This window comes from Harmonia axyridis, chromosome 3 (genome assembly GCF_914767665.1).
Source record: "Harmonia axyridis chromosome 3, icHarAxyr1.1, whole genome shotgun sequence".
NCBI classification, from domain to species: Eukaryota; Metazoa; Arthropoda; class Insecta; order Coleoptera; family Coccinellidae; genus Harmonia; species Harmonia axyridis.
The window spans coordinates 19677793-19702660 of NC_059503.1; the positions used below are offsets into that span (position 1 = coordinate 19677793).

The window sequence follows — 24868 nt, forward strand, 5'->3', positions numbered from 1 at the left end:
TTTGCATTCATATGTTAAATAACATTTTCAATCATCCTGCACTATTTTATGTTGATCGTCTTACAATAAGGACTAGAACAAATTCAAGAATCTGAAAAAAATACTCAATATTTCTGTTTTTTTTACAGACACGCAAAATCTCAACTCAGTGGGTTATTTTGCGTTTACCTACCTATGTAGTTTCAAATTGTTATTTTTAAATTTTTAACAATTTCGAGCTATGCACAAAGTATAGTCGAATCAAGATAAGCGCTACGCCACCTGGTGACAATCAGAGTAACTAGAAATGTTGACATGGTTTGCCTCAGAGGTAGTCAGTCCTTTTCATTCCTCTGAGGTTCTAGCATTTTGCTTTGTTTTTGTGTGATATTCTACAAATATTTATATATTTTTTGAATCATTTCAATAGTTCTGAGTCATTCGAATCGCTATTGTTCAGTTCCTCAGTGTTCTTCTTTCCTTTATAAGTGAAATATTTTCAATTGAATTCTCATTATTTTTTGGTGATTCATTAGCCAAGCAATAATTTAATTCGATAAAAAGGTATCGATATGAGTAGTTTAAAGTAACCTAGTTATATAAATTTATTTTTAGAAACATTTTATGTAAATTGAGTTATCTCTTAATGAATAAATAAAAATGGATATGCGACTTTCTGTAATATTCCTAAAAATATTCAATACATTAGCATTTGTAATATTTTGTTGGGACTGTATAATTGAAGGGTAATGTGAAATGATCAATTCGGATAAGTAAAAAAACCTTTCAACTAAAGTTTATTATTCATGCAAATAACATGTAACATTTTTATTATGTGACCAGCATTTAAAACTTCTTCACACTTCTAGAAGTGTTTGTACCTTTAAGATACCCCAAGTATTCTACTAAACTCAGTCTTGCCATTTGGACCTAAAAAAGGTACTATTAGAATCCTGTAGTATAATAATGTTGATTGAACCGTTCACATATTATATGCACACGGTTGTTATTCGTCATTTTTCAAAGTCTTCCATCCTTGCATAACTTTCAATATCACTAGACTGAACTGAAACAAATGATGATACCTACCGCCTTTACCTGAAATGAAAATATTATATACACAGTAACACACTTGTTCACTAAATAAGTCTGAAAAGTTTTTATATTTATTGTAAAATCAAATTTAAATAGAGCAAATACACACACAACTAATACAACAAAACACTCCAATGTCAACATTTATAGTTCTACGTCTGCTCAACTTGGCGCTGCATTCTTATTTTCAGATGCCTATCACATATTGTTTGCTTCATAAGAAATAAAAAAAATTTCGAGTAGGAAAATATCAGAAAAAAGCAGATCCGACTAGAATGCAATTGAGTTTTCATATATAAAAGAACCACTCAAATGCCTCTGTCGATTTTTTTGGGGATCATATAATCAAAAAATCTCATCTTGCTAAAAGTAACGCTCAACACCAACATAAAAATCAATCACATAAATCCAATACCGGGAGAAATCAAGGACTAATTAGGCGCATGAATGAATAGGCGCTCAAAAGCTCTTGAAGCGAAGTTAATGTTTTCCCCGGTTTTTTTTTTAAGTTAGTTTAAATTTCGTATGACACTATTCCTTGAGCTGTAGTGTAATCAACAGATCGGTGTAATTTCAAGATGGCAAATTGGGAAACTGTAATATTTCGGTAGGTACTCCCTAAGTATAAGATTACAAATTACTGAGATTGGTATGTCTCCAAACCAAAAACTGTACAAGCAAGAACACCGATATAATATTATACACCTAAGTATAAAGTCGATGTACGATAAATAAGTATAGGGTTCATTTTCAGGAATAGAAAAAGCAACTTGTGAAAGTATCACCGAAAAACATCGGATAAATCCAACGTTTAGCACTGCGCCCAAACTTAAATGCTGGTATTATTAGATTATAATCACTACTAATGGCTTCGGTCGAACTTTTAGTACATCATTAATCTGTCATTAACACTTCGACAAAATGACCCACATTTTTTGCCCAAAATACCCAAAGATATCGACTGATACCTCTTCCGACACCCTTTACTTACCGTTTCTCGTATGTCGAAGTTTTTCTATGGAATTATCTGATTATTTTACAATCAGTATCTGTAAATGGCACCAACTAGGGATAGTAAATTCTATATCATTTCTTTTTTATGCCGGGATTGACGATAGTCCATATCTTCCTTCCTTCTTTCGGATGCTTTGGAGATGATATATGTCCCGAAAAATTCTATACTGGTCATAAGAATTCATTTTAAATATGCTTTCGAGAAAGAGTCAGGAATTAATCATTCAAAAATCACGCTGAAGACATTGTCGAAATTTTTTTGTCTCTGAGTTGGCAATACGCATTTGATTTGAATACAATTTCACATGCCGAGGCATGGAAAATACCATCTTCGTAGAAAGAAAACTGGTTATAAACAACGATTTGCACGAAGAGATTTTGGGCTAACTATCGTATTTCCCTAATGTGGCTCAGACTAATTTTTCTGTTTCCAAAACTCAAATAGACTCTCCGAGACAATATTTTTCAGTAGATAGAAAAAAGAATTCTCGAAATGTTTCAAGAATTTGGATGATAAAATTGTTTGTTAGCGTTTTCATATTATTTCGGCAAGAGTTAATTAATACCCATTTTTTGATAATATCTAGACTTGAACTAATGGCATTTCATCTCAATTCTCCATATTTTGGAGAACAATTAATGTAGTTATAATAAATCACAAAATAGCACTTAGCAGACCTTCAAAAGTCGAATGAGTGCACATCTTGGCCGGACTAATATATTCATTTAAAATAAAAAAATATCTCCAAATAGTTGGGACACTATGCTCTCTCGTACTTAGGGCCTAAAAAGTCATGGCTCCAAAATGTCCTGAAATTAATTTTGCATAATTTTGAAATCCCAGAACAAAAATTTCGTTCATCCAAAAGTAATCATAAACCTTATACTCTACCGTTGCATCCATTATCTCTTTAATTTTTGGTTTAATCAATTTCCCTTTTACTCGAAGTTTTTCCCACTTTTTTGGTTGAAGAAGAAGGTTCTAATGTGCAAATTATAGGAGAAGTAAAATTAGTAGAAGAATCCCTTCTACTCAAAGTTTTTCCCACTTGTTAGGTTAAAGAAGAAGGTTCTGATGTGCAAATTATAGGAAAAGTAAAATTAGTGAGCGAAAGATCCCGAACAACAATAATATTAAAAAATAAACATCAAAATCTAATGGTTCGATCTGACTTCTCGATCATTTTGCATCGCACTTTTTACGAATGGTTACAGTATTTCATTTGAAATTGTTTTCTCGTCAAGATTTATCATTCTAATCTACATTTTTCAACCAACTCAATTTATTTCGAATCACTGAGCAAAAATTATTAGATACCTACCTATCTTCGAATTGCAGGAAACTTTGGGATCCATGACTGGTTTCTTAAGATGTCCTTTTCAAATTCTTTTTAAATATCCTCCTGGAGGTATGAGGGTTAGCATTCAACCAGCAGCAAATCGCATGTCATCTTTAGAAGAAGTCGTTTGAAATTATACTAATTTTTGAATTCACAAATAGCTGCAAGCATTTTATCTTTGAGAGTTAAATAACCCTGTTTTCGGGGACCTCATATTTAATGCATCCGTTTCATTTGGCGTAATTACGGGAGCAACTAGACATCTTCAGGGCGAATTCACTATGGAGTCGCATAAGCGACAGAAATAAAAAACTATTCAGCTTATTTTTTCATACAACCAGCTTACTTACCTGTTTCATCTTAATGAAAATACTCAGAGTAATAAACATAGGTAGAGGGAGCATATGTCATTTTCAGTAAGCAAATTTTGTCCCCAACATGAACTATCAAATTTGACATGAAGCGGGCGGAAATGAAAACATATCAGTGATACGATATTTCCCTCAATTCGCAAGTTTCTCCACAAAGAACGCACTTCTTATCTCCCATAGTGAATCAGCGTTTCATATTTACTCAAAATATATTGGAATAAATACCTAAATATATCGGAAATTCAGAAAACAAACTTCAAGCGCGCCAAACGACATGAAACAACCGATGACATTAGGAGAGCAAAAGTTAGCAAACCTTGGATTTCAGCAGGTAGATACAGAAAATAACAAAATTATTCTGCTTATTATAAAATGGACAATTAGATAAAATATCGGATACCAAATATTTAAATTTGCATATTCAATCGGGAAATCACTTAAATAAATATATTTCATTCGATATCTAAATCTTGATGACATAGTAAAATTGTGGGATTTGAAAATATATCCCAATCCGACAACGTAATCTAACCATGTTGGGGACACGTAAAAACTGCGTATACTTCCTCTAAAGATGTTTATTACTCTTTGTGCAAAAACAACAATAACACTTCAGTTTTCAAATTGACAACATCGTCATCGAAACATAAACAGAAATTGAGTGGATAAATGTGAGTTTAAATATGAATGTATGAGGAATTCGTTCGAATTTCGCAGTATATATCCCTGGTATCAAAACCTATGTATGAAATTTCATGGGAGTCTTGAAAACTCGTCCAATAGGTATTTTTATAATCCTCAGTAAGAAAAAATTTATAGGAAAACAATGACGTGCATTCAGGAGCTTTTGAGCACTCATTCATTTATGCGCCAGTTTCATCCTTGGAGACTACAATTGTAATTAATAAATCACATTAAAGAGGGGGACTAAGATCTCAAGTCTTCTCCACAAACGATGAAGAATGTTTTATTGGAAAACTCTAATAGACATGTTTCGAACCCTGAAGTGTTCATCTTCAGGGGAGGAAATGTTAAGAAGAAGATGCACAAAGCAACATCCAAAATATCAAAGATAAACCAACTGCTTGGTAAGGGCTCAAATCAAATCAATCTAACCCCGAGGGAAGGAATAGAACAATATAAATTATGAAAACAATACAGATCGATAATCGAGATAATCTCCATTTTGTTACCCACAAAATGTTCTTTTTTGACATTTCCATAGATTTCAAGCTAAAATCAACGAGTTGAACGGTCAATCAAAGTTTTATGAAACCCGTAGTTAAAGATGAAAATACAAATAAATCGTTATATTATTAAATATACTTATTATAATTTTGTAAAATAATTTTTTCCATTTAGAATGAATTCCATTAATTGTTTTTCATGACACATAAATACAAATATAACAATAAATGATGGATGTTCTGCCAAACAAAATGTTCTCAAGGTTATCAAACATACTGCTCACTATTTTTCATTCCAGGTTTTCCCAACCAAAAAGCCAGAAACGAACTTTATGAATGAACCAAAAAGAAAACCAACAACACAAGAAAGCTAGACATCATCAGATACCGACAAAAAAACTAACGCCAGTCACGCATCTCACACCTCTAGAACCGTATCACTATCATCTGATTCTACTTAGCCTTGTTAGACTGGCGTCATCCCATTTTTTACGCATTAAAGGGTTGACCCATCAAAAAAGTCCATTCCCATAGAAATAGTTTCGGTAGCGAATCTTCTGGTCAATATTTTTTGGGTTCATCAGACACGATTTCTCAAATTATAAGGAAACAATTGAATACCGGCTTCAAAAGGTTGACTAACTACTTATATCTACCTGCTCTGCAGATCCATCAAAAGATTTTTTGTGTGGCGTGCAATCCCGACAATTTTATCAATAAAGCTCTGTAATTACCCATCATTGTCTACTTAGACCTATAGTTGCGAGATTCTAGAGCTCCTTTCATTTTTTGATATTCTTCGGCGAAGATAACTCCAATAAAATAAAAAAACATCAAGTTTGCCATGAACTTTATTCCTAATGCAGATTTAAATACGTTGGATATTTCTTTTTAAATTCGAATCATATTGATTTGTTTTCATTGATTGAATAGGAATTTCAGAGATCTTATTCCAATTATTTTGAATGAATTTTATACAAATTGAATATAAAATGAAAAAAGCTCAGATGTGAATTAGAAAGCTTTTAACGCTTGATCAAATTCATATATTTTCTTCACGAAATTTCATAGATTTTATTGAAGAACTTTATTGATAAAATTTTCACCCGACAATTTTATCAATAAAGCTCTGATATACCTAATCAACTTTCATTTTCTTCATAGACCTATAAGGGGTGTCCCTAAATTAAAGGTACAAACGAAAATGCGAGATTCCCCGGATAATTTGAACATGAAAAAGAGTCATAAACATGGGTCGACAAACGCGTGTTTTCTAGATACAGGGTGTTAAAGTTTTCTTTTTTTTTCAAGTTTTTTCCACATAACATCTGCTAAACACAAGATATTTAACTGAAATTTGGCACACTATTATTCTAATTTCGAGTTAACATCATGTAATATGCTAATTTCGATTGCAAATCTACAGGATGATATATTTTTTGGAACAGTGCCCGCCTTTTTCCTTCAGAACTGTTATTGTTGGACCACTTGTAGTTTAACGATCTCTGCTCAAGAAACCCTCTCTCACTTTCGTGGAGAGGTGACTCTGCTGCAACGCGGCGACTCCCATAAACCCGCCGGGTAGAGTGTGGCGCGACACCCATAACGCCACCTCTCGGACAGACAGAGTCACTACAAGTTAATCTGTAGTTTTGGTGCTTAGTTTCCTAATATGTAGCAATGATTCATAAAGATTCGATACTCTCGTGTAATCATGACAAAAAAAGGGACTACAAAAAACACACTCTGTTTTGAAAACAAAGCGTTTTCGGATGCATGTGTACTTGACTTTTTAAACTCAAAATTATCCAAGGTATCACTTATTTTTCAATTCAGGGACACCCTGTATAGTTGACAGATTCTTGAGCTCCCTCCATTATTTGATATTCTTCGGCGAAGATAACTCGGATGAAATAAAAAAACATCAAGTTTGTCAAACACTTTATTTCTAATGCAGATTTAAATACATTGGTTGTTTTTTTATTCTACTCATATTGATTTGTTTTCAAATATTGAATAGGTGGTTCAGAATTCATATTTGAATAATTTTCAATATATTTTTATACAACTTGAATAAAAAATGAAAAAACACGGATCTGAATTTTGAATACGGCAGTTCAAATTCTTTTTTGAGTGTTCGTTTCACGACATTTCGCGTATAGATTCTTTTGAACACACATCTGAAGACATTATCTCTAGCCTAGTAGCCTATATCATGTAATGAATTTTAGAATGATGTGGTACTTCAATACAGTGTAATAAATAATTTTTTTTCATTTCATTTTCAAAAATGAAAAAAAGAAAGAGTAAGAGCGGCCGATGTTACTCTCGAACAACGCTCAACAAGAAAATGCGCGGAAATAAATCCACACTCTAGGACATGTATATTGTATATGGTCTAAGTACTAGTTGAAGGTGAACACAAGAAATTTGTAAAATAAGGCTTTCCCAAGGCAAATGTGCCCTAATTGGCGATATGGTATTTTGTTTTAATTTCGCCTTCGTAGCTTTTAGCCGCAATTTGTTATTGTGTGCTGCCTATTTCGCTTATCGCCATCTAGTTGCCTAAAATCATACTAAGTCATTCTGTTTCAAAAATGGTAGTTGGAACATCTTTGTTCTGAATGGGATAGTTCGAGTTCGAAACTAATAATGCTGGTTTCAAATCTTTCAATATTATATTTCAAACTTTCTTCAGTTAGCTGTGAAATTGTTTAGAATGTTTTTTAGGTACCTACATGTCAAAATCTGATAGGTGTTGATCCTATGGAACTGGCAGACATCATTTTTCTTATTGACGAATAAATATAATTTTATTCACTTAAAATCGAAAGAAGAATAACAATTTCAATCTGGCGGATTTTTCTGCACATAATCAACATACCACATACTTACTTATACGTATATAGTTAGGTGCTCTCCAAGGGTGCAAGGTGCACCAATGAACAAACGCTCAGTAGCACCCGACTTCAACTCAGTGCTTTCTCAATTTTTCTATTCAAAATATTTGTCTTATCTTTACTTTAGACTATATAATATAGACTGATATTATGTCTATGGTTTTTTTCTAAAACTGAATTTGATTGTTTCTTGGTCTTTTCTTGACAGAGTTCATCTTGAAATAATGAATAAAAACTTGTAGTGACTGTGTCTGCTCACTGACGGCGCTATATGGCTCATATCGCCACCTATGAGCAGACCGAGTCACTACAAACTATATTCTAAATCTTAGAATGTTATATCTATCTATATTCTAAGATTCTAAATATTGTTCTTATTCATCATTTCTGAATATTTTTGACAAAAAGGTTAATCACCATATTTTCTTCAAAAAAACAATTGAAATTTGTGGTATGAAATATATCCTGGGATTACAGGATGGGTGGTAGATTTAAGACGAAATCCTTAATAGATAGGAAAAGTCATCTGAATAACTGATATGTACTTAAGTAAACAAGAGGCTACAATACATCTACAATCCTATAATAAGAACTCATTTTACATTGAATAAGAAAATATTCAATAGTTATGTAAATATATTTAAAGTGAAAACAAAACAATAAACTAGAATATTTTATATAATAAACAACTTTCTTATTATACATAACTAACTCCAAAAAACTCAATGAGTACAAGGTACACTCATATTAATTGTTTTTGTCTCCAAATATCCTTCCAATGAATCAGGTCCCCTAAAAATTATTAATGTTATGAAATACAAATCAAATAAAGTATTTAGAATATATAATAAAGAACCCAACAAAAACTGGTCATAGTATATTAAGACTATGGAAATGGTTCAATGCGCCTACCCGGGGGGCATGACCGATACCCCCCTGGACATGCCCGATACCCCATTGAAGAAAAAAACTTTCTATCAAAATCAACATGCATTTTTGACTATGCCCCCTATACGAAATCGTGGAGGAAAAACTACTCTTATCAATTAATCTTCAAATTAATTTAAATGAGATATAATTACTTCAAACTTAATATTGAAATTCCTTCTAGAGAAAATTTTCAGAATTCAATACTGATAGTATACAGAGAATATTAACTGTATATTACACAAGGTACGAAGTAAGGTAAAACACATAAACCTAGACATGAAAAATATATGGCACTCTTCATATAAAGTTGAAAGATGACCAATTGCCATAAACATAGCCCTTCAACTAATACCATCAAACATGAACTGGAAAAGTCACTGAAAACTACAGTATTTCAGTCTTGGTAATACAGTTGTTCCTTACAGTTATACAAATAATTATTCAAAATAAATGTCTGTTTTTCCTGATCACTTTGTTTAGAACATGTTATTATTCAACTTTGAATGACAAAGATAAAGTTTGCTATTTGCTTTTCTTCATACTTACAATTCTCTCCCTATTCCTGACATCTTATACCCACCAAATGGAGCTTGAGGTGTTACAGCATTGTAAGTATTTATCCTATAAATAAAAAAAATTATTTACAATCACAGTGAATTTAAAATAATTTCACATACCAAACAGAGCCAGCTCTCACCGCCTGAGAAAATTCAAAAGCTCTATTGATGTCTTTTGTGATTACCCCAGCAGCTAATCCATATTCTGTATTATTAGCCCTATCAATAACTTCATCCATAGTTTCAAATTTCAAAATCGATTGGACAGGTCCAAAAATCTGTAGACAATTCAGTAGGTATAACATTATCATTAGGATTTAAAATTGTTACCTCTTCTTTAGCAATTCTCATGTTGTCTTTAACATCAGAAAACACTGTAGGTTCCACAAAATATCCCTCATTACCAATTCTCTTTCCACCAGTCTGTAATTTTGCACCCTCTTTTACCCCAGAGTTTATGAGATCTATTATTTTATTGATGGACATTTGATCCACCTAGAATTAAAGAATGTAATTTGAATATTTAGGCTTCAATTTGTCTACATAATTTACCTGTGGTCCCTGTTCAGTATCTTCCTTGAAAGGATTTCCAACTTTCTTTTTCTTGGCTAATTCACTTGCTTTTCTAACAAATTCATCATAAATCTCAGCTTGCACAAATGTTCTTGAACCAGCGCAGCAATTTTGGCCATGATTAGAAAAAAGAGCATCATGAGCAATTTTTACTGCCTCATCAACTATAAAAGACAAATTAGGTCAATAACTATCGAATGATTTTCTTCTTATTCAATATTGAAAATTTTCAAAAAAAAAAATAGCTCAAAATTTTTGGGTATCCCATATGAACTCACCATCAACATCATCAAATACTACAAGAGGACTCTTTCCTCCAAGTTCAAGGGATACTTTTTTCAAATTTGATTGAGCAGAGTATGATAACATTTTTCTACCAATCTGAAAAAACAAGATCTTTATAATATCACAACAATATATCTCAACCAAGCACATAAAATAATAGTCTTACCAATATAATTTTAACTAGAGAGCTTTCTTTATAGAAAAAAAAATTCCAGGTTTTGTTGAAATATATTTAACCCTGAATTAATTAATTTTTTTGGAAAGTATTCTTGAAGTAATTATCTGTGTTTTACACGTATTTGGTGAAATATTAATACATCATCAAAAATAGCACTCAAATTCACATAAAGGTCAGATCAAAAACCAATGAAGAAAAATGGAAGTTATTGAGATATATTGAAAACTCAGCTCAAACTTTCAAAAGAACTTTCCGAGTGGACAAAATCTTTACCTTTATGTAATATTAGATTCTTCTTACTATTGAAAAGTTCAACAAAAATTTGTTACAATTAATGAAAGGAAACTAAATTGATAATTCAAATCACCCCTTCATTGCACTGAATTCTAATTTTTGAAAGATTCACTAATAATCTAGAAAATTTTATTTTTATAAGAACTTTACAGATAACATACCTCGGTAGAACCAGTGAAAGCAACTTTTGAAACATCTGGATGTAATGCCAAAGCAGCTCCAGCTGTTGGTCCATATCCTGGTACAACATTGATAACACCTTTGGGAAATCCAGCTTCTTTAGATAAAGCAGCTGCATATAAGGCAGTTAGAGGAGTTTGTTCTGCAGGTTTCAAGACAAGAGTGCATCCGGCAGCTAAAGCTGGGCCCCATTTCCACGCAAGCATCATTAAAGGATAGTTCCAAGGAATTATCTGACCAACTACTCCTATGGGTTCTTTTCTAGAGACGCAAAGGAAATCACCATCTAAAATAAATAAATAAATAAAGTTACTTGCCAAGAAAAAAATCATTTTCAATATTTCTTACCCACAGGATATGTTTTTCCAAAATATTTATCACACAGTCCAGCATAATACCTGAAAACTGATACCACTCCAGGAATATCCCCAATGAGTGAATTTTTGTAAGGTTTTCCATTATCTAGAGATTCCAAAGCAGCCAATTCAGTTGTATTTTGCTCAATTAGATCTGCTAACTAAAGAAAGGTGTCACTGAGATGCATCGATAAAAACTGGTTAAATTTGGGGGAAATATTTTCAGTGAAGAATGTGAAATGCAAAATAATAGAATGCTCACTTTATTGAGCAGTTTCATCCTTTCTGAAGGTGCCATCTTTCTCCATTCTGATTTTCTGGAGAATGCTGTTTTAGCAGCTTGTACTGCAATATCAATATCTTCCTAGAAGTATTATAGGTATGAGCATCTAATAGTAAATGAATTATAATATCACCTTTTCACCTTCAGCAATATCAGCTATTGTTTCTCCTGTTGCAGGATTCAGAGTTGGAAAAGTTTTTTTGTTAACTGAATCAACAAATTTGTTATTGATGAAAATCTGTGAAAATAAGAATATTAAGTAGTTTTAACTCCCTTATCCCGTAGAGTCTGACAAAATTTAAAATACCTAATTGGGATCACTCTGATTCTTGAAATAATCGAGACCGCATATTTGAAATATCACAATATCATATTATTATTTATTATTATTGAAAAGGGAAATCATTCCTGTATTTACCTTAGTATATTGAATTTTGGGAAGTTGTTGCAAAGTATCCATTGTTGAAGTAGAAATTTACGAGAACACTGTTCGTTAAAATATGTTCGAAATGCGCAACTTGCTTAAATAAACTGATCTCCCCCACTAAAAAACACGAAATTTTTTAACGAAGTATAAGTACCTTCTACTTCTACCTACCGCTTATCTTTATTCATTCACAATGAAAACATTGAAAACGATAATATTCACAATAGCCAGATTAAAACATTTGATAACTGACGATTGTAAGGTGCCTATATATTTTTATTATCAAGTAAATAACTTCTCTGCGATATTTCCGACGAGTGAACAGAAATTAAACAAAATATGAATGAGCATTTCAGATATAAAACTAATTTGAGGTTGTAAAATGATCAAAATACTACCTATTAATCATTCTTTATTCAGTTTAAACTGCTCAAAACTGAGACTTTATATATTTTACTACAAGACAGTTTAGACATGTTAAAATAGATGAACATTTATTTTATAAATCTGTCGATTGTTATATCCTTGAAAATATAAGAGAAAACAATAAAATACGTAGTCAACCAGAGCAAGTACATATATAAAACAAGCCCTAACAAAACTATTTGAAACGCAAGAAGTATTAATGTTTAATAAATATTAAATTTTTGCTATAGTACATATCATATGAATCTTGATGTTAGTTATCTTTGAGAAGTTAAGAACACATTCTTAAATTATAGAATAACAGGAGGGAGCATAATGTCCCAAAACTGATGAACAAAAGGGTTTGTGAATATGGCCGACTGACGTTTCCGATTAGCAGTGGCGTAGTAGGATAAAAATTTCATTCTTTCCAAAATAATACATTTCGGTGAAAATTAATAATTTCATTAGAAAATATAGTTGGAAGCTAGCAAATATAGGGGCACATATAAATTAAGAGGTAAATTTTATTAACAAATTGAATAATTAAAAATATTTCAGTAATTATGTACTATAATGGAATAATGAATAAATCTGGTTGATATGGGTTTTTTCAAACTTCACATATACGATTCTATATTAAATTTTGAAGTTTTATCTTATTTATAGTTTTCTCAAGGACAACTTGGAATTGAAGTAAAAGAATTTTTCTACATTCATGCAAAAAGCAAAACTATATTGAACTATATTTAGTGGAAAAAGAAGTTCTTTATTGCACTAGTGCAATAAAGTTTTTATTGCACTCATCTGTCATTCTACTTCAACGTGCTGTCATCATGACAAACAAAAACGTTCAATCAAACTCACTACATATTTATCAGATATGCTGTGAGATTGGCAATACGTTTAAAACAGTTACATATTTCATATTATTTTGTATTAATGTTAGCAGCCAGAGATAAACAAACAATGCTTCCCCGAGAATAACTCCTTAATCAAAACTGATCCAATTTGCAACCGTCTACCTCCATAGAGCAAACTGTCTGTACTATGACCACACCTCATGATACATACATTTTTTGCTTTTTGCATGAACGTAGAAAAAATGTTGTATGCAACTCGTGCAAAAATTGTTTATTGCACTCGACGTGTTGTCCAACTCAGCCTAACGGCCTCGTCGGACAATTTTCCGTCGAGTGCAATAAACATTCACTTTTTGCACTTGTTGCATAAATAACTATAAAGGAACGGCATAGATAAATGAAGCATAATAATAATAAAAATAATTTTAATTGACAAATTGAAAATTGAGCAATTACAATCATCCTTAATAAGTATGTACTCGGTATAATTAATTGATTAACAAATTTAGCTGATATAATGAGTAAATTCTTTAACTCGGAGGTCAACTATCGAATAAGTAATTTTGAGATTTTTGTTGGATGTGCATTTCTTTCTGTGGTAAAGATTTGGACTTGACCAATTTGTGTTTTATTGGCCAATTAATCTTCTGCAGGTGTTTGATTTTTCTGCGATGCAAAATTTCCCTTTGCTCTAGCTTCTCAATCCTTTGTTTCAATACCCTTTCACGAGGTGTCTTCCGATTTTATTGGAGGTAAGTCATCATGAGGTGAAGGGGTTTGATTTCTAACTCTAACTGATCTGGGCATATATGAAGGCTAGGATGTAGATGAAGGTCCAGCAATATCTGAAGCTCCAGCAATTGAATAAACATAATAATGATTCATTAGAGCACTTTCCACACATTTCGAGGGTCTGGTCACTCTATTGCTTTATAATTTTTTGTCGAAAATGAACCATTTAGGTTTTAGAAAAATGTATATTTTTGGTTATCAAATTTAATTATAAATAAAGAAATATTCTTAAGCGGACAGAATAAAAAACAACAAAATATTGAATCTTGAAATGAAAAGTTGTACAAAAATTGATGAAACTGTGCAACCATTATATAATGTGGAAAATGGTTGTCAATATAATTTACTTACATATTTTGAACGATCTACTACAATTGTTGGCACAACATTGGGATGTAGTCTCACTTTAATGACGAGAGCATAAATAAATTCAGGCTCATTTATAAAATGGATCCATGCCGTTCTCCTGCTTTCACCTAGAGTAGAAAAAAATTAAAATCGTGAAAATAAAATACTCACACTAATAATTATTTCATTTTTGATGTCTTATAATCAATATTTATTTACAGAATAATGCAACTAGCTTGTAATATGATGAAAATGAAGAAATAATGAACTTGAAAAATGTAATAGGTAACAAAAAGAAACACTTGTCTTTCCCTATGATACGCCTATGACCCTATGGGATTTGTTGGTTAACTTTGACAGCACGAAATAATAAGGTGAAATCATAGACCTAACATGATATTAGGTCTATGGGTGAAATGAGAATTCTCAAGTAAAGAATTTCGGAAAGCCTGTAATGGCGGATTTCCGTTCACCAGTTTTTACAAAGGAAAATCGCCTTATGCTCCTTCCTGGTATTCTATGTTCTAAGAATCTAACTAATTGACAGTGTGTGACACAGATTACGGTTATCCGTAATCTGTGGTGTGTGACAATGTGACATTTGACGCATTGGATTTCTCTAGAAAGTGATTGATAGAAAAAAAATATATATTCATATAAATAACAAAAATGATTGTCTCTAGGGCGATGCCTGCATTAAAAGCAGCTAAATTATTATCAAATAACATTGTTTTGAGGAATAAAGTACAGCAAGTTACCAGACATTCACACAAGTGATTAAATTTAAGTAATCGAACATCTATATCTAGTTATATAATATAAATTTTCAGTTGGTATTATCGTGCTGGAGCTCCAGCTAATCCAAAGCTAGAATTTGGAGCAGAACTTGGCATGGGATTGGCTTGGTGGTGGTTTCTTTGGCATTTGTGGACTGAACCAGAGCATATATATGTATGTTTTGAACGAAATCTGTTATATTGATATTACAGAGCATATACAGGGTGTATCAGTTTCAATCGTTAAAAATTTAATGGGATATTCTCCTCGGTAATATCTGGGAGAGATATCTTGAAATATTTCAAGTTAGCACGTCTTTCGAAAAGGCTAATCATCTCTGGATCTGGAATTTCAAATTTTATTCTGTAAAAGCAAATCATACTCAAAATTGAACAAGCAGTTTGATATTGCTTCATTCATTCCTTCAAAAAAACAACGGTATACTTTTTTCTTCGAAATACTTGAGATGTGACCGAATTGCACGCCACTGGTGTTCCCCGAAAATCGAAAATATCTTCATAAAATAGCCCTTAGGGAGTAGGGTAGGCATGCAAAATTTCTTTTGAATTCAAGCTATTGCATAAAAATGATTTTTTCTTGTAAACTTCAACATCCTGTATCTCTCTTAGGGATCAAGACAGAGGTATAATAATGTATAATATAAATTTTTCCAAATAAGGACAACAAAGAAAATATCCCATTGAATTTTTAACGATTAAAACTGATACACCTTGTTTATGTATGTTTTGAACGAAATCTGATATATTGAAATCAATAGTAGAATATCGCATCAGAAATATTGATTTGAATTGATTCCTATGAGTTTTTTACTGCTTTGTCTTTTACTCATACTGTTGTGTATAAAATGAATTTACTTGAAATAAGATGACTATTGTAGCAGTGTGTAGGCTAGCTAGCTATTTGATTTCTTTATTCTGCTTCTCAAAAAACTACCTTCATATTGTATGTAATTTTGGTTTCTTCGCTTAATTTTGAGTTCAGTAATAATTATTCAGTCATTTGTCTCATGTAGTAACAAATCAGAGCAAGGAGCTCATGATATATCATACTAAGCATCAAATTCTAGTTACAAGCAGGAACTAATTCATTACTCATTTTATTCAACCAATAAACTGCAATATTTTAAATTCAAATAATTGCCAATTTATAACATTTTCTGAAAATTCTTATTTGCAGGGACATTATGTTTACCCCAATCCCAAAGAATGGACTGATGAAGAGCTTGGTATACCTGCCTAATCTGAATGGATATATAATTATCTAGCAATTTAAATATAAATAGTGTTATTTTTATAGTTGTCTCAATTTCAAAATCTCCTTAGATAAGAACATACCAATAAATGGTGCTCGTGAAGAATTTAGTACGAAAAAGATTTATTATTTTAAGTCTTTAAAAGATACAAGAAAATCACATTTTAAAATGTTAAGCCGTCTAGGTCAGAACTCATTGAATTCTTTTAATAAATAAGAGAAACAGAGGAAATATTCTTAACACTGCTGCGTCAATTAATTTTTTATTACATAGTTCATATAATAGGAAATAAGTTAGATAAGCATAAACTGCATAATTTTAATTAAAAAAGAAGGGATCAAGTTCAAGAACCATATTAAAATGAAAATAAATTTAAAAAAGAAATCTAAATGAACACAATCAACAGTATCATGAGCTTTTTTGCTGCGTTATTTTGAGCTCTAATATTTCAACAATAGCATCTCGGATTTTGCTCTTTTCAAAACCTAAAACTTGAATTTTTTCCATCTGTTCTGTGACAAATTGTGTTTTTCTTTTGAAATAATCCTTTGCAGCTTCCAAATCCTAAAAAATATATCGCATTATGATATGGAACAGATTGTATCATTAGCTTAAATACCTTCTCCACATAATACCTAGTTCCTATATCGATTAGAACAGAATTAGTATCAAATAATTTTCCAGGAACATACATCTTTAAAAAATGTTAAGGAAGAAATTCTTTGAATTTTGGAGGCTGTACAAAGAAATGCAATCAAATCATATTAAAATATAACAAATAAAGGATACTGATCCAGTTAAGGGAACAAGAATCTCTTTGCCTTCATTCTCTAGATTTATTTGTGCGAGTGTTTCTCCAGAGTTTTGAAATTTGGTCTGTGCTATTTTAAGGGAACCTAAAGAATCTTGAAATAAATTCAGCTCCTGAAATATGATACAGTACAATTTGGAGGATATTTAAATGTATGTAGTACATTACGTACGCCATCTAGTTGAGATTTCAATGTGGATAATTGCTGGATATTCAGAGTAGTAAGATCAATCTGTTGCATATGCGGTTGTGGAACTGCAGATATTTGTGCCATTTTTTAATATTATAAATTATTGTATTTATAATGATCCAGAAACGTGCTGAATATGTCAAAGCAATGACAAATATGTGAAAATGACAATTGCTATAACCAAAGATTATTGTGATATTTTTTGAGTATCTCAAATCTCTATGGTTTCAATCAAATAAGATAACATCAGTATCACAGTATAAATAATAATAATAATAATGTTTATTCAACATAAATAAACATGGTAAACAGTATAAACAGTATCACAGTATAGAAACCTGTTTCTAGACTGTGATAATATATGCAACGAACTCTAAAAAACTTCTGAAAGAGGTCTTTTAGAGTTCATAAAATATAAATATATATAAAAAATACATAATAAAATTATATATTTCTATGAATCTACAACTAAATGGTGGACTTCTGTGAATTGTATTTTTGAAGATAGTTCCATGAATCTGTCAAAATTTTTGATATTAGAATTACCTCAAGGATCTCGACGGGGTTTGGACCCCATTTAAAACTTGTTTGATTTAATTTTATTCAAGATATTTCAAATAAACCATTTTGTCATGGCACTTAGAGCTTTTTCCGAACTTACAAAGGGTATTGGGCAATGTAAAAATCAGTAAGTCGCTTTTTATGCTGCGGTTTGATTTGAATTAATTCCCAATAACCTGCATTTTAGATTATGGCAATCTCAAATGATAATGCAAAAGTATTCAGATTGGGCTTTCGTTAATGAGCCATCCAAGAAAAAAGTAACAGATATGCCCCCAATGGATCAACCTGTTCCTAATTTACCAAAAGCTATATATTCAAACCTTAAAGAAGGACAACAGAAAACACAGGTTACTGTGCTTTCAAATGGACTCACTGTAGCTTCTGAAAGCAGATTCGGCGAATTTTGTACTGTAGGAGGTAAATGGGCATCCAAGAATTTTTACACTTCATGATTGACCTTACATCATATTGAGTAATCCTTAGGGGAAAGTAATGCATAAATAATTGACTGAAATCGGTTTTGACTTTCTGAAACTTCTAGTTCAAAAAGAATTTTTCCAAATTTACATCACAACCTAAAAAAAAATTCTTGAACAAGCTCTGAGCTTCTGAGAGGTCTCAAAGAGGCCTAGGAGAGTTAGAATAAAAGAGCATTGAGCATTTTATAACCGATTGTTAGATTAATTCAGAATAATATTTTATAATCCAATAGACAAGGCATTTTATTTTGGAAAAGAATAGTATGCTCTACTGCTCAATTTAGTATTTATAATAAGCAATGCTTTTCAGTTATTATAGATTCAGGATCCAGATATGAAGTTCATTATCCAAGTGGAATATCACATTTTCTAGAAAAATTAGCTTTTAATGTGAGTATCACCTATTAATTTCAAATTTCTTCTGTTACATATCATAATTCTTCCTTTAACATAAGCAAATTGTTTGTTTTTCTCTGTTTCTATGTGTTTTTCAATGAGGATTATATGGTCTTTCCTATCCTACATCTGATTGGTAATCTTAATCCTGTGGTTTGTGAAATCATTTGTCATAAATGGCAGTCATATTGTTTACTGGTTTTAATATGAAAATGGGATTCATTAACCTATGATTGTTAAGACATGGATCTTAACCCTCGCTACACACACATCAGAACACACACAGGGGTCTATCGGACCCCGTTATAATTAATGCGTTAATGTTGATATTATTGCATACGATTATTTGATTATATAGTTTTTGCAATTAAAGCACAATTATATGTTCAATATTACATATATTTCCAAAAACAGAACAGTATATCACATCGAATACTATATATTAATAATATATATATAATAATAAAAATATGAGTCTAACATATATTATTACGCTAGGTGAAAATGTGAATAATATTTTTTTAGCCTTGATTATTCAACACACTTTACACAATTCTTTGATCTGTGCTCATCACAGATTGGAACGGGATAACTTGAGCAAGCCAGCTTTGTTTTCCGATCTTAAGATCTGTCACAAAACCCCAGCTTCTTGTCTATGTGATATATCTTTGTCAAGAATTTTGCTCATGAGAAATTTTAGTTCTCTTCTCATCGTTGTAGTTTCCAGTCTGCATTTTAGAAATGGCTCAATTAGATCAAAGGTCAATGTGTTCTTCATTTGTCAACACCCAATACCTCCCCCTATCGGACTTTTTTCTCGCTAATCTGTAACAAACGATTCACTTCAGAAATATCACACGAAAACATACGAATTTAAACTTACCTGAATATCACAAAAATCAAGAAATGAAAAAGACTAACGGTAAAAAAACCTAACGTAAAACACACACTGGGGTCTAGATAACCCCAGAACCTCTTTGATCGCTGGTCACCGAGATACTAAAACCCACAACCACTTCGCAATTTAATGATGCGATAGTGGTAGAAGAATGCCTGATTTACAAGATGTTTCCTGCTTGTGTCAGAAATATGTGAAGATCGGCATGCATTTCTAAATTGGCTGGAGTCTAATAGACCCCATTGTGTGTAGAGAGGGTTAAATGTGAATACAATTTTGCTGGATCCAATATATGGACTATGAGACTGCTATAGATATTTTTTTTATTATATTTCATGAATAGAAAAATAAAAAATTATATGGGTTGTTAATGATATGTTGATGTTATGAATAATTAATTATAATAACTATTTATTAAAACCTATATCTTGATTACTCATAATGAAGTGTTATATACATTACTACAGGTCGAATGAAAGTTCTGAAAGAGTGAAATATTACAAAAATTCAACTGTATATTATCATGAATGAGGTATTTTGTAAATTTTTTTTCCTGTGAAGTAAATTAGCTTAAAATGTAATCAATGAATCCCATTTAAAAAACTTTTCATATTCTTGACATCTGTTTTCCTTTTCTGTGATTATGCAGTGCTTATAGAAAAATTACCAATCAAAATGTTTCTAATATGGGTCTGAATTCTTGAATTTTCCTCTTTTTTCCAGTCTACAATAAATTGTCCCGATAAAGATGAAATGTTGAATATATTAGAAAAACATGGTGGGATCTGTGACAGTCAAGCTTCCAGAGATACATTCATATATGCTGCTTCAGCTTATACATCTGGTTTAGATGAGGTTATCAAATTATTGTCTGAAGCTACACTTCGACCCTTGATTACAGAAGAAGAAGTGGATGGTGCCAGACAGTCTATACATTTTGAATTGGAAACCTTGAATATGAGACCAGAACAAGAGACTTTACTTATGGACATGATACATGTGGTAAGATGAAGAATTCTTAAAAATAATTATTATATTTTATAACAAAAGTTAAATAAAATTTATATTTTTCACAGGCGGCATACAGAAATAATACATTAGGATTACCTAAATTATGCCCACAAAAAAATCTTGGAAAGATAAATAGGGAACTTCTATTCACTTATCTTAGCCAGCATTATTTACCCAAAAGAATGGTTGTAGCTGGTGTTGGTGTAGAACACCAAACTCTTTGCAATGCTGTACAGAAGTATTTTGTGGAGCAAAGACCTATATGGGAAACGGAACATGGTTTATTCAAAACTTCGAACATAATAGGTGCTGATGATAGCATAGCCCAATATACTGGAGGATATGTAACAGTTAGTATAAATATAACAATATTATTCTTTCAATTTAATGATAGCTAATTTGAAGATGTAGAATATTTGGTATATTGCTGAAGAGTTTTTTTATTTAGGAAGAATGTGATATACCACAATTTGCGTCTGCTGGTTTGCCTGTTCTTTCTCATGTTATGATTGGTCTGGAAGGATGTTCTCATCAAGATAAAGATTTCATTGCTATGTGTGTTCTTAATATGATGATGGGAGGTGGGGGATCATTCAGCGCTGGTGGTCCTGGCAAAGGAATGTACACTCGTCTCTACACAAATGTGCTTAATAGGTATGTTTCATTGGAAAGGAATAATGTTTGTATCTACTAGATTAGATAGTTTTTGTTTTGAACTGGATATAGTTTTTAACATCTTGGGTGAAATCCAATGAAAATGTTTAAAACTTGAAACTTCAACTTGGTAATAAAATTATGCATGTGTTTCTGGAAGATCATCGAAGGGATATTTCAAATTTTAGAGTGATAACCCAGGTGTTATATATTGATATGTTATGCACTGGTTGTATAAAATTATATAATGATTCTGAAAAACTTCGGGAATACCTACCATATTGAAAAATATATCATTCAATTATGCCATTTATGCATACTTTATGTTTTTTTCTAAATCGATGTATTATTTTATTCTTTAGAAATTTATATTTTGATAATTTTCATGCTTATTTTAAGCATTCTTTTCTTGAAATGGCAATGACATTTCAAGCTTTTTGAGTTTCTATGGATGTTATTTCCGTTAAAACATCGCACTAAAAATAAAAAATATTACTTATTTGTTAATTAATGTATTTTATTTTATTTGGCTATGCATAAATTAAGGCTGCATTTTCAGATATCATTGGATGTACAGTGCAACAGCCTATAATCATGCTTACGCTGATACTGGTTTATTCTGTATTCATGCAAGTGCTCCTCCTACACATTTACGGGAATTAGTTGAAGTTTTGGTTAAAGAATTAGTCAGCATGACAGGTCAAATAGGAGATCAGGAACTCAGGGTGAGTTATGATAGCAGATGTCAACTCAATTTAGCTATACAATAAATCCTTTACAAATGAAAAAGATAGATTAACTTGTATTGTTATAAAATATACATTTTTTTTCAGAGGGCAAAAACTCAACTTCAGTCAATGCTACTGATGAATTTGGAGTCAAGACCAGTGATTTTCGAAGATGTTGGAAGACAAGTTTTAGCAAGTGGACATAGGAAGAGACCTGAATATTTCATTCAACAAATAGGTTAGATGCACAATGATAGTATTTACACTAATAGAACGTAACATATTTTTAATTTCAGAAAAAGTTACTAAGGATGATATCATTGCTGTTGCCAAACGACTTCTTGCTTCTGATCCTTCTGTAGCTGCAAGGGGGGATTTGAAAAGAATGCCATCTTTAGAATATATTCAAGCAGGTCTTTTAGACAGTGAGGGAAGAATGCCAAATAAGAAGTTATCACTATTCCGATAAGTTAGTGATGATGTTTGAATATAATATTAATTGTGTAACTTACGAAAAAATTGTATTATTTATATATTTTGGCATGATTGTTTATATTTTGTTTGTTTTAAATAAAACCTTCTGTTCACATTGATGTATTTTGTTACTTTTTCTCAGTCATCAACTTGTTGATGGTACTGTTACTAACTCGTAGTACACAGCGAAAGTCAAATAAGGGAAATAAAAGAAAGGATACACAATTATACAATTTAATTTTCAACCCACCAAGATAGTATGAAGATAATCTTTCACCTTATCCTTTTAACGGCGCTGAATCTATGGTCTATTCTAAATCCGAATATGTAAATATAATGGTTGTTTTATATTTACTTGAAGCAATTCCATTCAAAATCAACCTGAAAAAATTCAGATTCCATATTCGGAAAATATATCCATGTTGTTTATAGTTCTATAAATATTTGATTGTCAAATTTTGAAGTTTTCATTCTCGATTATAATAGAAGCTAAAATATAAAGCCTGAATTTTCATTTAAAGCTCTCAATATATTTACTCTTGAAGGAAAAAGTGTTATTTTGGAAATAGTTCTTCAAGAGTACACATATTGAGAGCTTTGAATGAAAATTCATGCTTTAGGTTTTAGCTTTTTTATAATTGAGAATGAAAACTTCAAAATTTTATAATCAAATATTTATTGCATGGATATATTTTCCGAATATTAAATCTGAATTTTCCCAAATTGATTTTGAATGAAAAGCTCCCACTATATTCACATATTCGTATTCAGAATCGATTGGGTATTCAGAAAATATTGGAAAAAATATTATGAAGTATATTTTGCAAGGAAAAATGTTCTGTTTTCTAGAGAACCAGAATTCAAATGAAGAAATAATTGGTCAGAAATTGTCCCTAGACCCTCGTATTTTGAAAACCAGTGAAATTCGCAAAAAAACTTTTTTTTTTGGAAAAATGGTTTTTCCCAATAACTTTCTATGCCTTCGTTCGATAGTTTTTCCGATAACATATTTGGATAGCCCGGGAAAAATACTATCATTGTGATGGGTCACTTTTCAATATTCTCCAAAAGATAAGCCACAAAATCCAGTGACCCGCTACATGAAAAACACCCTATATTCTTATCTAAATATTAAATTTAATCGTTCTATTAATAATTGATTTGGATATATAAGTAATTTAATTTATAGGAGGTGCTTCAATTTAAGGAGTTAGATAAAGTTGTGAAATGTTTCGTTTGGTACTAAAGTCGTAATAGACGCTCAGATTCTGATAGAAGTTGATTAGTCTAAGTAAATAAGAATAAATCAGTTGCTTTTTCTTTTGAGATAACTATCCATTAGAAGCAGATCTACCTATAGGCATATATAATATTGTAACCACTTTGTACGTAGGACGTTGTATGGAAGTCGAATGAAATAGTTAAAGGGTATCCATTTAATTGTAGTACCAAAAGTAAATATAAATCAAACACACTTTCATTTAGAATATCGATCTAAATTTATTTCAATATACCTAATGCTAGGATTTTGCCAATACGTGAGGAATCAACATCGTTCAAATGTCCTTGACCACGTTATCTCTTACAGGACTCAATCCTTGTGATATAATTTTCTATGACTCACTTCCACATTTCGGGCAATATCTCAAACATAAATTGACGGATGTTGGTTTTCCGATAGTCTATAGTCTGAGAATTATCGGCATAAACACTATCCTTCGCATAATCCCACAAAAAAATCCAAAGGCGTTAAATCACAAGATCTTGATGGTAGACAATTCACATCGACGAAACAAGAAATTACTCGGAATTTTTCTTACAATAAAGCCAGAACGGGTCGTATTGCAAGGCTTGTTGTACCACCTTGCTAGAACCATATCTGTTCCAATTCCATATGATTAATTTCAGGCGAAAAAATCGGTAATCTTTTGGCTATTGCTTTCTTCATTTTCCAAGAAAAACGGTCCAATCACTCTACACTAGATCAAATTGCACACCATAAAGTGACTTTTTGAGGATGTAATCATCTGTCAGGAGTAATTTTCGGATTTTCACCATCCTATATGCGACAATTTTGCTTGTTTACATAGTTATACCGAGTGAAAAATGCGCTTTGTCGCTGAAGAAAATTCGATGCGAAAAATCGTCATCCAAACGTCCGTTGTTCAAGCACTGAATCGGCATATGTAGATATGTAATTTGAAATTGATTTTTTTCATTAACTTATCTGATAAAGTAACTCGAGTAGTTCATAAC

At 31.4% G+C, this 24868-nt stretch overlaps 4 protein-coding genes across 5 annotated transcripts; 2 read left to right on the plus strand and 2 right to left on the minus strand.

Moving 5' to 3' along the window:
* Positions 1–8504: 8504 nt before the first annotated feature.
* On the minus strand, positions 8505–12327 carry LOC123675514 (aldehyde dehydrogenase, mitochondrial). 2 transcript variants are annotated; one of them, XM_045610876.1, is made up of 12 exons: positions 12121–12327; positions 11941–12066; positions 11656–11760; positions 11502–11603; positions 11232–11400; positions 10865–11169; positions 10225–10327; positions 9926–10110; positions 9704–9868; positions 9494–9651; positions 9363–9437; positions 8505–8678 (listed from the first exon to the last, which is right to left on the minus strand). In XM_045610876.1, exons 2-12 carry the CDS (start codon positions 11980–11982, stop codon positions 8609–8611), a joined length of 1479 nt encoding a protein of 492 aa, XP_045466832.1. In that variant the 5' UTR covers positions 11983–12066; positions 12121–12327; the 3' UTR covers positions 8505–8608. The 2 variants fall into 2 exon arrangements, with proteins under 2 accessions (XP_045466832.1, XP_045466831.1); XM_045610875.1 differs by having other exon boundaries at positions 11941–12327.
* Positions 12328–14944: 2617 nt separating this feature from the next.
* Positions 14945–16446, plus strand: LOC123675519. The gene is made up of 3 exons (XM_045610883.1): positions 14945–15130; positions 15188–15308; positions 16332–16446. The coding sequence occupies exons 1-3, from the start codon at positions 15027–15029 to the stop codon at positions 16392–16394; spliced, it is 288 nt and encodes a 95-aa protein (XP_045466839.1). The 5' UTR covers positions 14945–15026; the 3' UTR covers positions 16395–16446.
* A 210-nt stretch (positions 16447–16656) lies between these two features.
* On the minus strand, positions 16657–17573 carry LOC123675518 (prefoldin subunit 5). Its single transcript, XM_045610882.1, has 4 exons — positions 17391–17573; positions 17197–17331; positions 17027–17101; positions 16657–16971 (listed from the first exon to the last, which is right to left on the minus strand). Exons 1-4 carry the CDS (start codon positions 17490–17492, stop codon positions 16816–16818), a joined length of 468 nt encoding a protein of 155 aa, XP_045466838.1. The 5' UTR covers positions 17493–17573; the 3' UTR covers positions 16657–16815.
* A 318-nt stretch (positions 17574–17891) lies between these two features.
* LOC123675512 (mitochondrial-processing peptidase subunit alpha) lies at positions 17892–22731 on the plus strand. The gene is made up of 9 exons (XM_045610873.1): positions 17892–18096; positions 18157–18389; positions 18762–18841; positions 20469–20747; positions 20822–21106; positions 21205–21410; positions 21970–22135; positions 22244–22376; positions 22435–22731. The coding sequence occupies exons 1-9, from the start codon at positions 18041–18043 to the stop codon at positions 22605–22607; spliced, it is 1611 nt and encodes a 536-aa protein (XP_045466829.1). The 5' UTR covers positions 17892–18040; the 3' UTR covers positions 22608–22731.
* Positions 22732–24868: the final 2137 nt, after the last annotated feature.

Excerpts from the sequence above, each read along its gene's own strand:
- LOC123675514 (XM_045610876.1), bottom strand. The coding sequence starts at position 11,982 with ATGGATACTTTGCAACAACTTCCCAAAATTCAATATACTAAG. Across the intron at positions 11,761-11,940 it reads CCAAAATTCAATATACTAAG|ATTTTCATCAATAACAAATT; the intron begins GTAAATACAGGA and ends TTATTTTCACAG. Across the intron at positions 9,652-9,703 it reads TGAGAATTGCTAAAGAAGAG|ATTTTTGGACCTGTCCAATC; the intron begins GTAACAATTTTA and ends AATTGTCTACAG.
- LOC123675519 (XM_045610883.1), top strand. The coding sequence starts at position 15,027 with ATGATTGTCTCTAGGGCGATGCCTGCATTAAAAGCAGCTAAATTATTA. Across the intron at positions 15,131-15,187 it reads GTTACCAGACATTCACACAA|TTGGTATTATCGTGCTGGAG; the intron begins GTGATTAAATTT and ends ATAAATTTTCAG. Across the intron at positions 15,309-16,331 it reads CTGAACCAGAGCATATATAT|GGACATTATGTTTACCCCAA; the intron begins GTATGTTTTGAA and ends TCTTATTTGCAG.
- LOC123675518 (XM_045610882.1), bottom strand. The coding sequence starts at position 17,492 with ATGGCACAAATATCTGCAGTTCCACAACCGCATATGCAACAGATTGAT. Across the intron at positions 17,332-17,390 it reads TGAAATCTCAACTAGATGGC|GAGCTGAATTTATTTCAAGA; the intron begins GTACGTAATGTA and ends ATCATATTTCAG. Across the intron at positions 17,102-17,196 it reads TTGTTCCCTTAACTGGATCA|ATGTATGTTCCTGGAAAATT; the intron begins GTATCCTTTATT and ends CATTTTTTAAAG.
- LOC123675512 (XM_045610873.1), top strand. The coding sequence starts at position 18,041 with ATGGCACTTAGAGCTTTTTCCGAACTTACAAAGGGTATTGGGCAATGT. Across the intron at positions 18,390-18,761 it reads CGAATTTTGTACTGTAGGAG|TTATTATAGATTCAGGATCC; the intron begins GTAAATGGGCAT and ends AATGCTTTTCAG. Across the intron at positions 21,107-21,204 it reads ATACTGGAGGATATGTAACA|GAAGAATGTGATATACCACA; the intron begins GTTAGTATAAAT and ends TTTTTTATTTAG.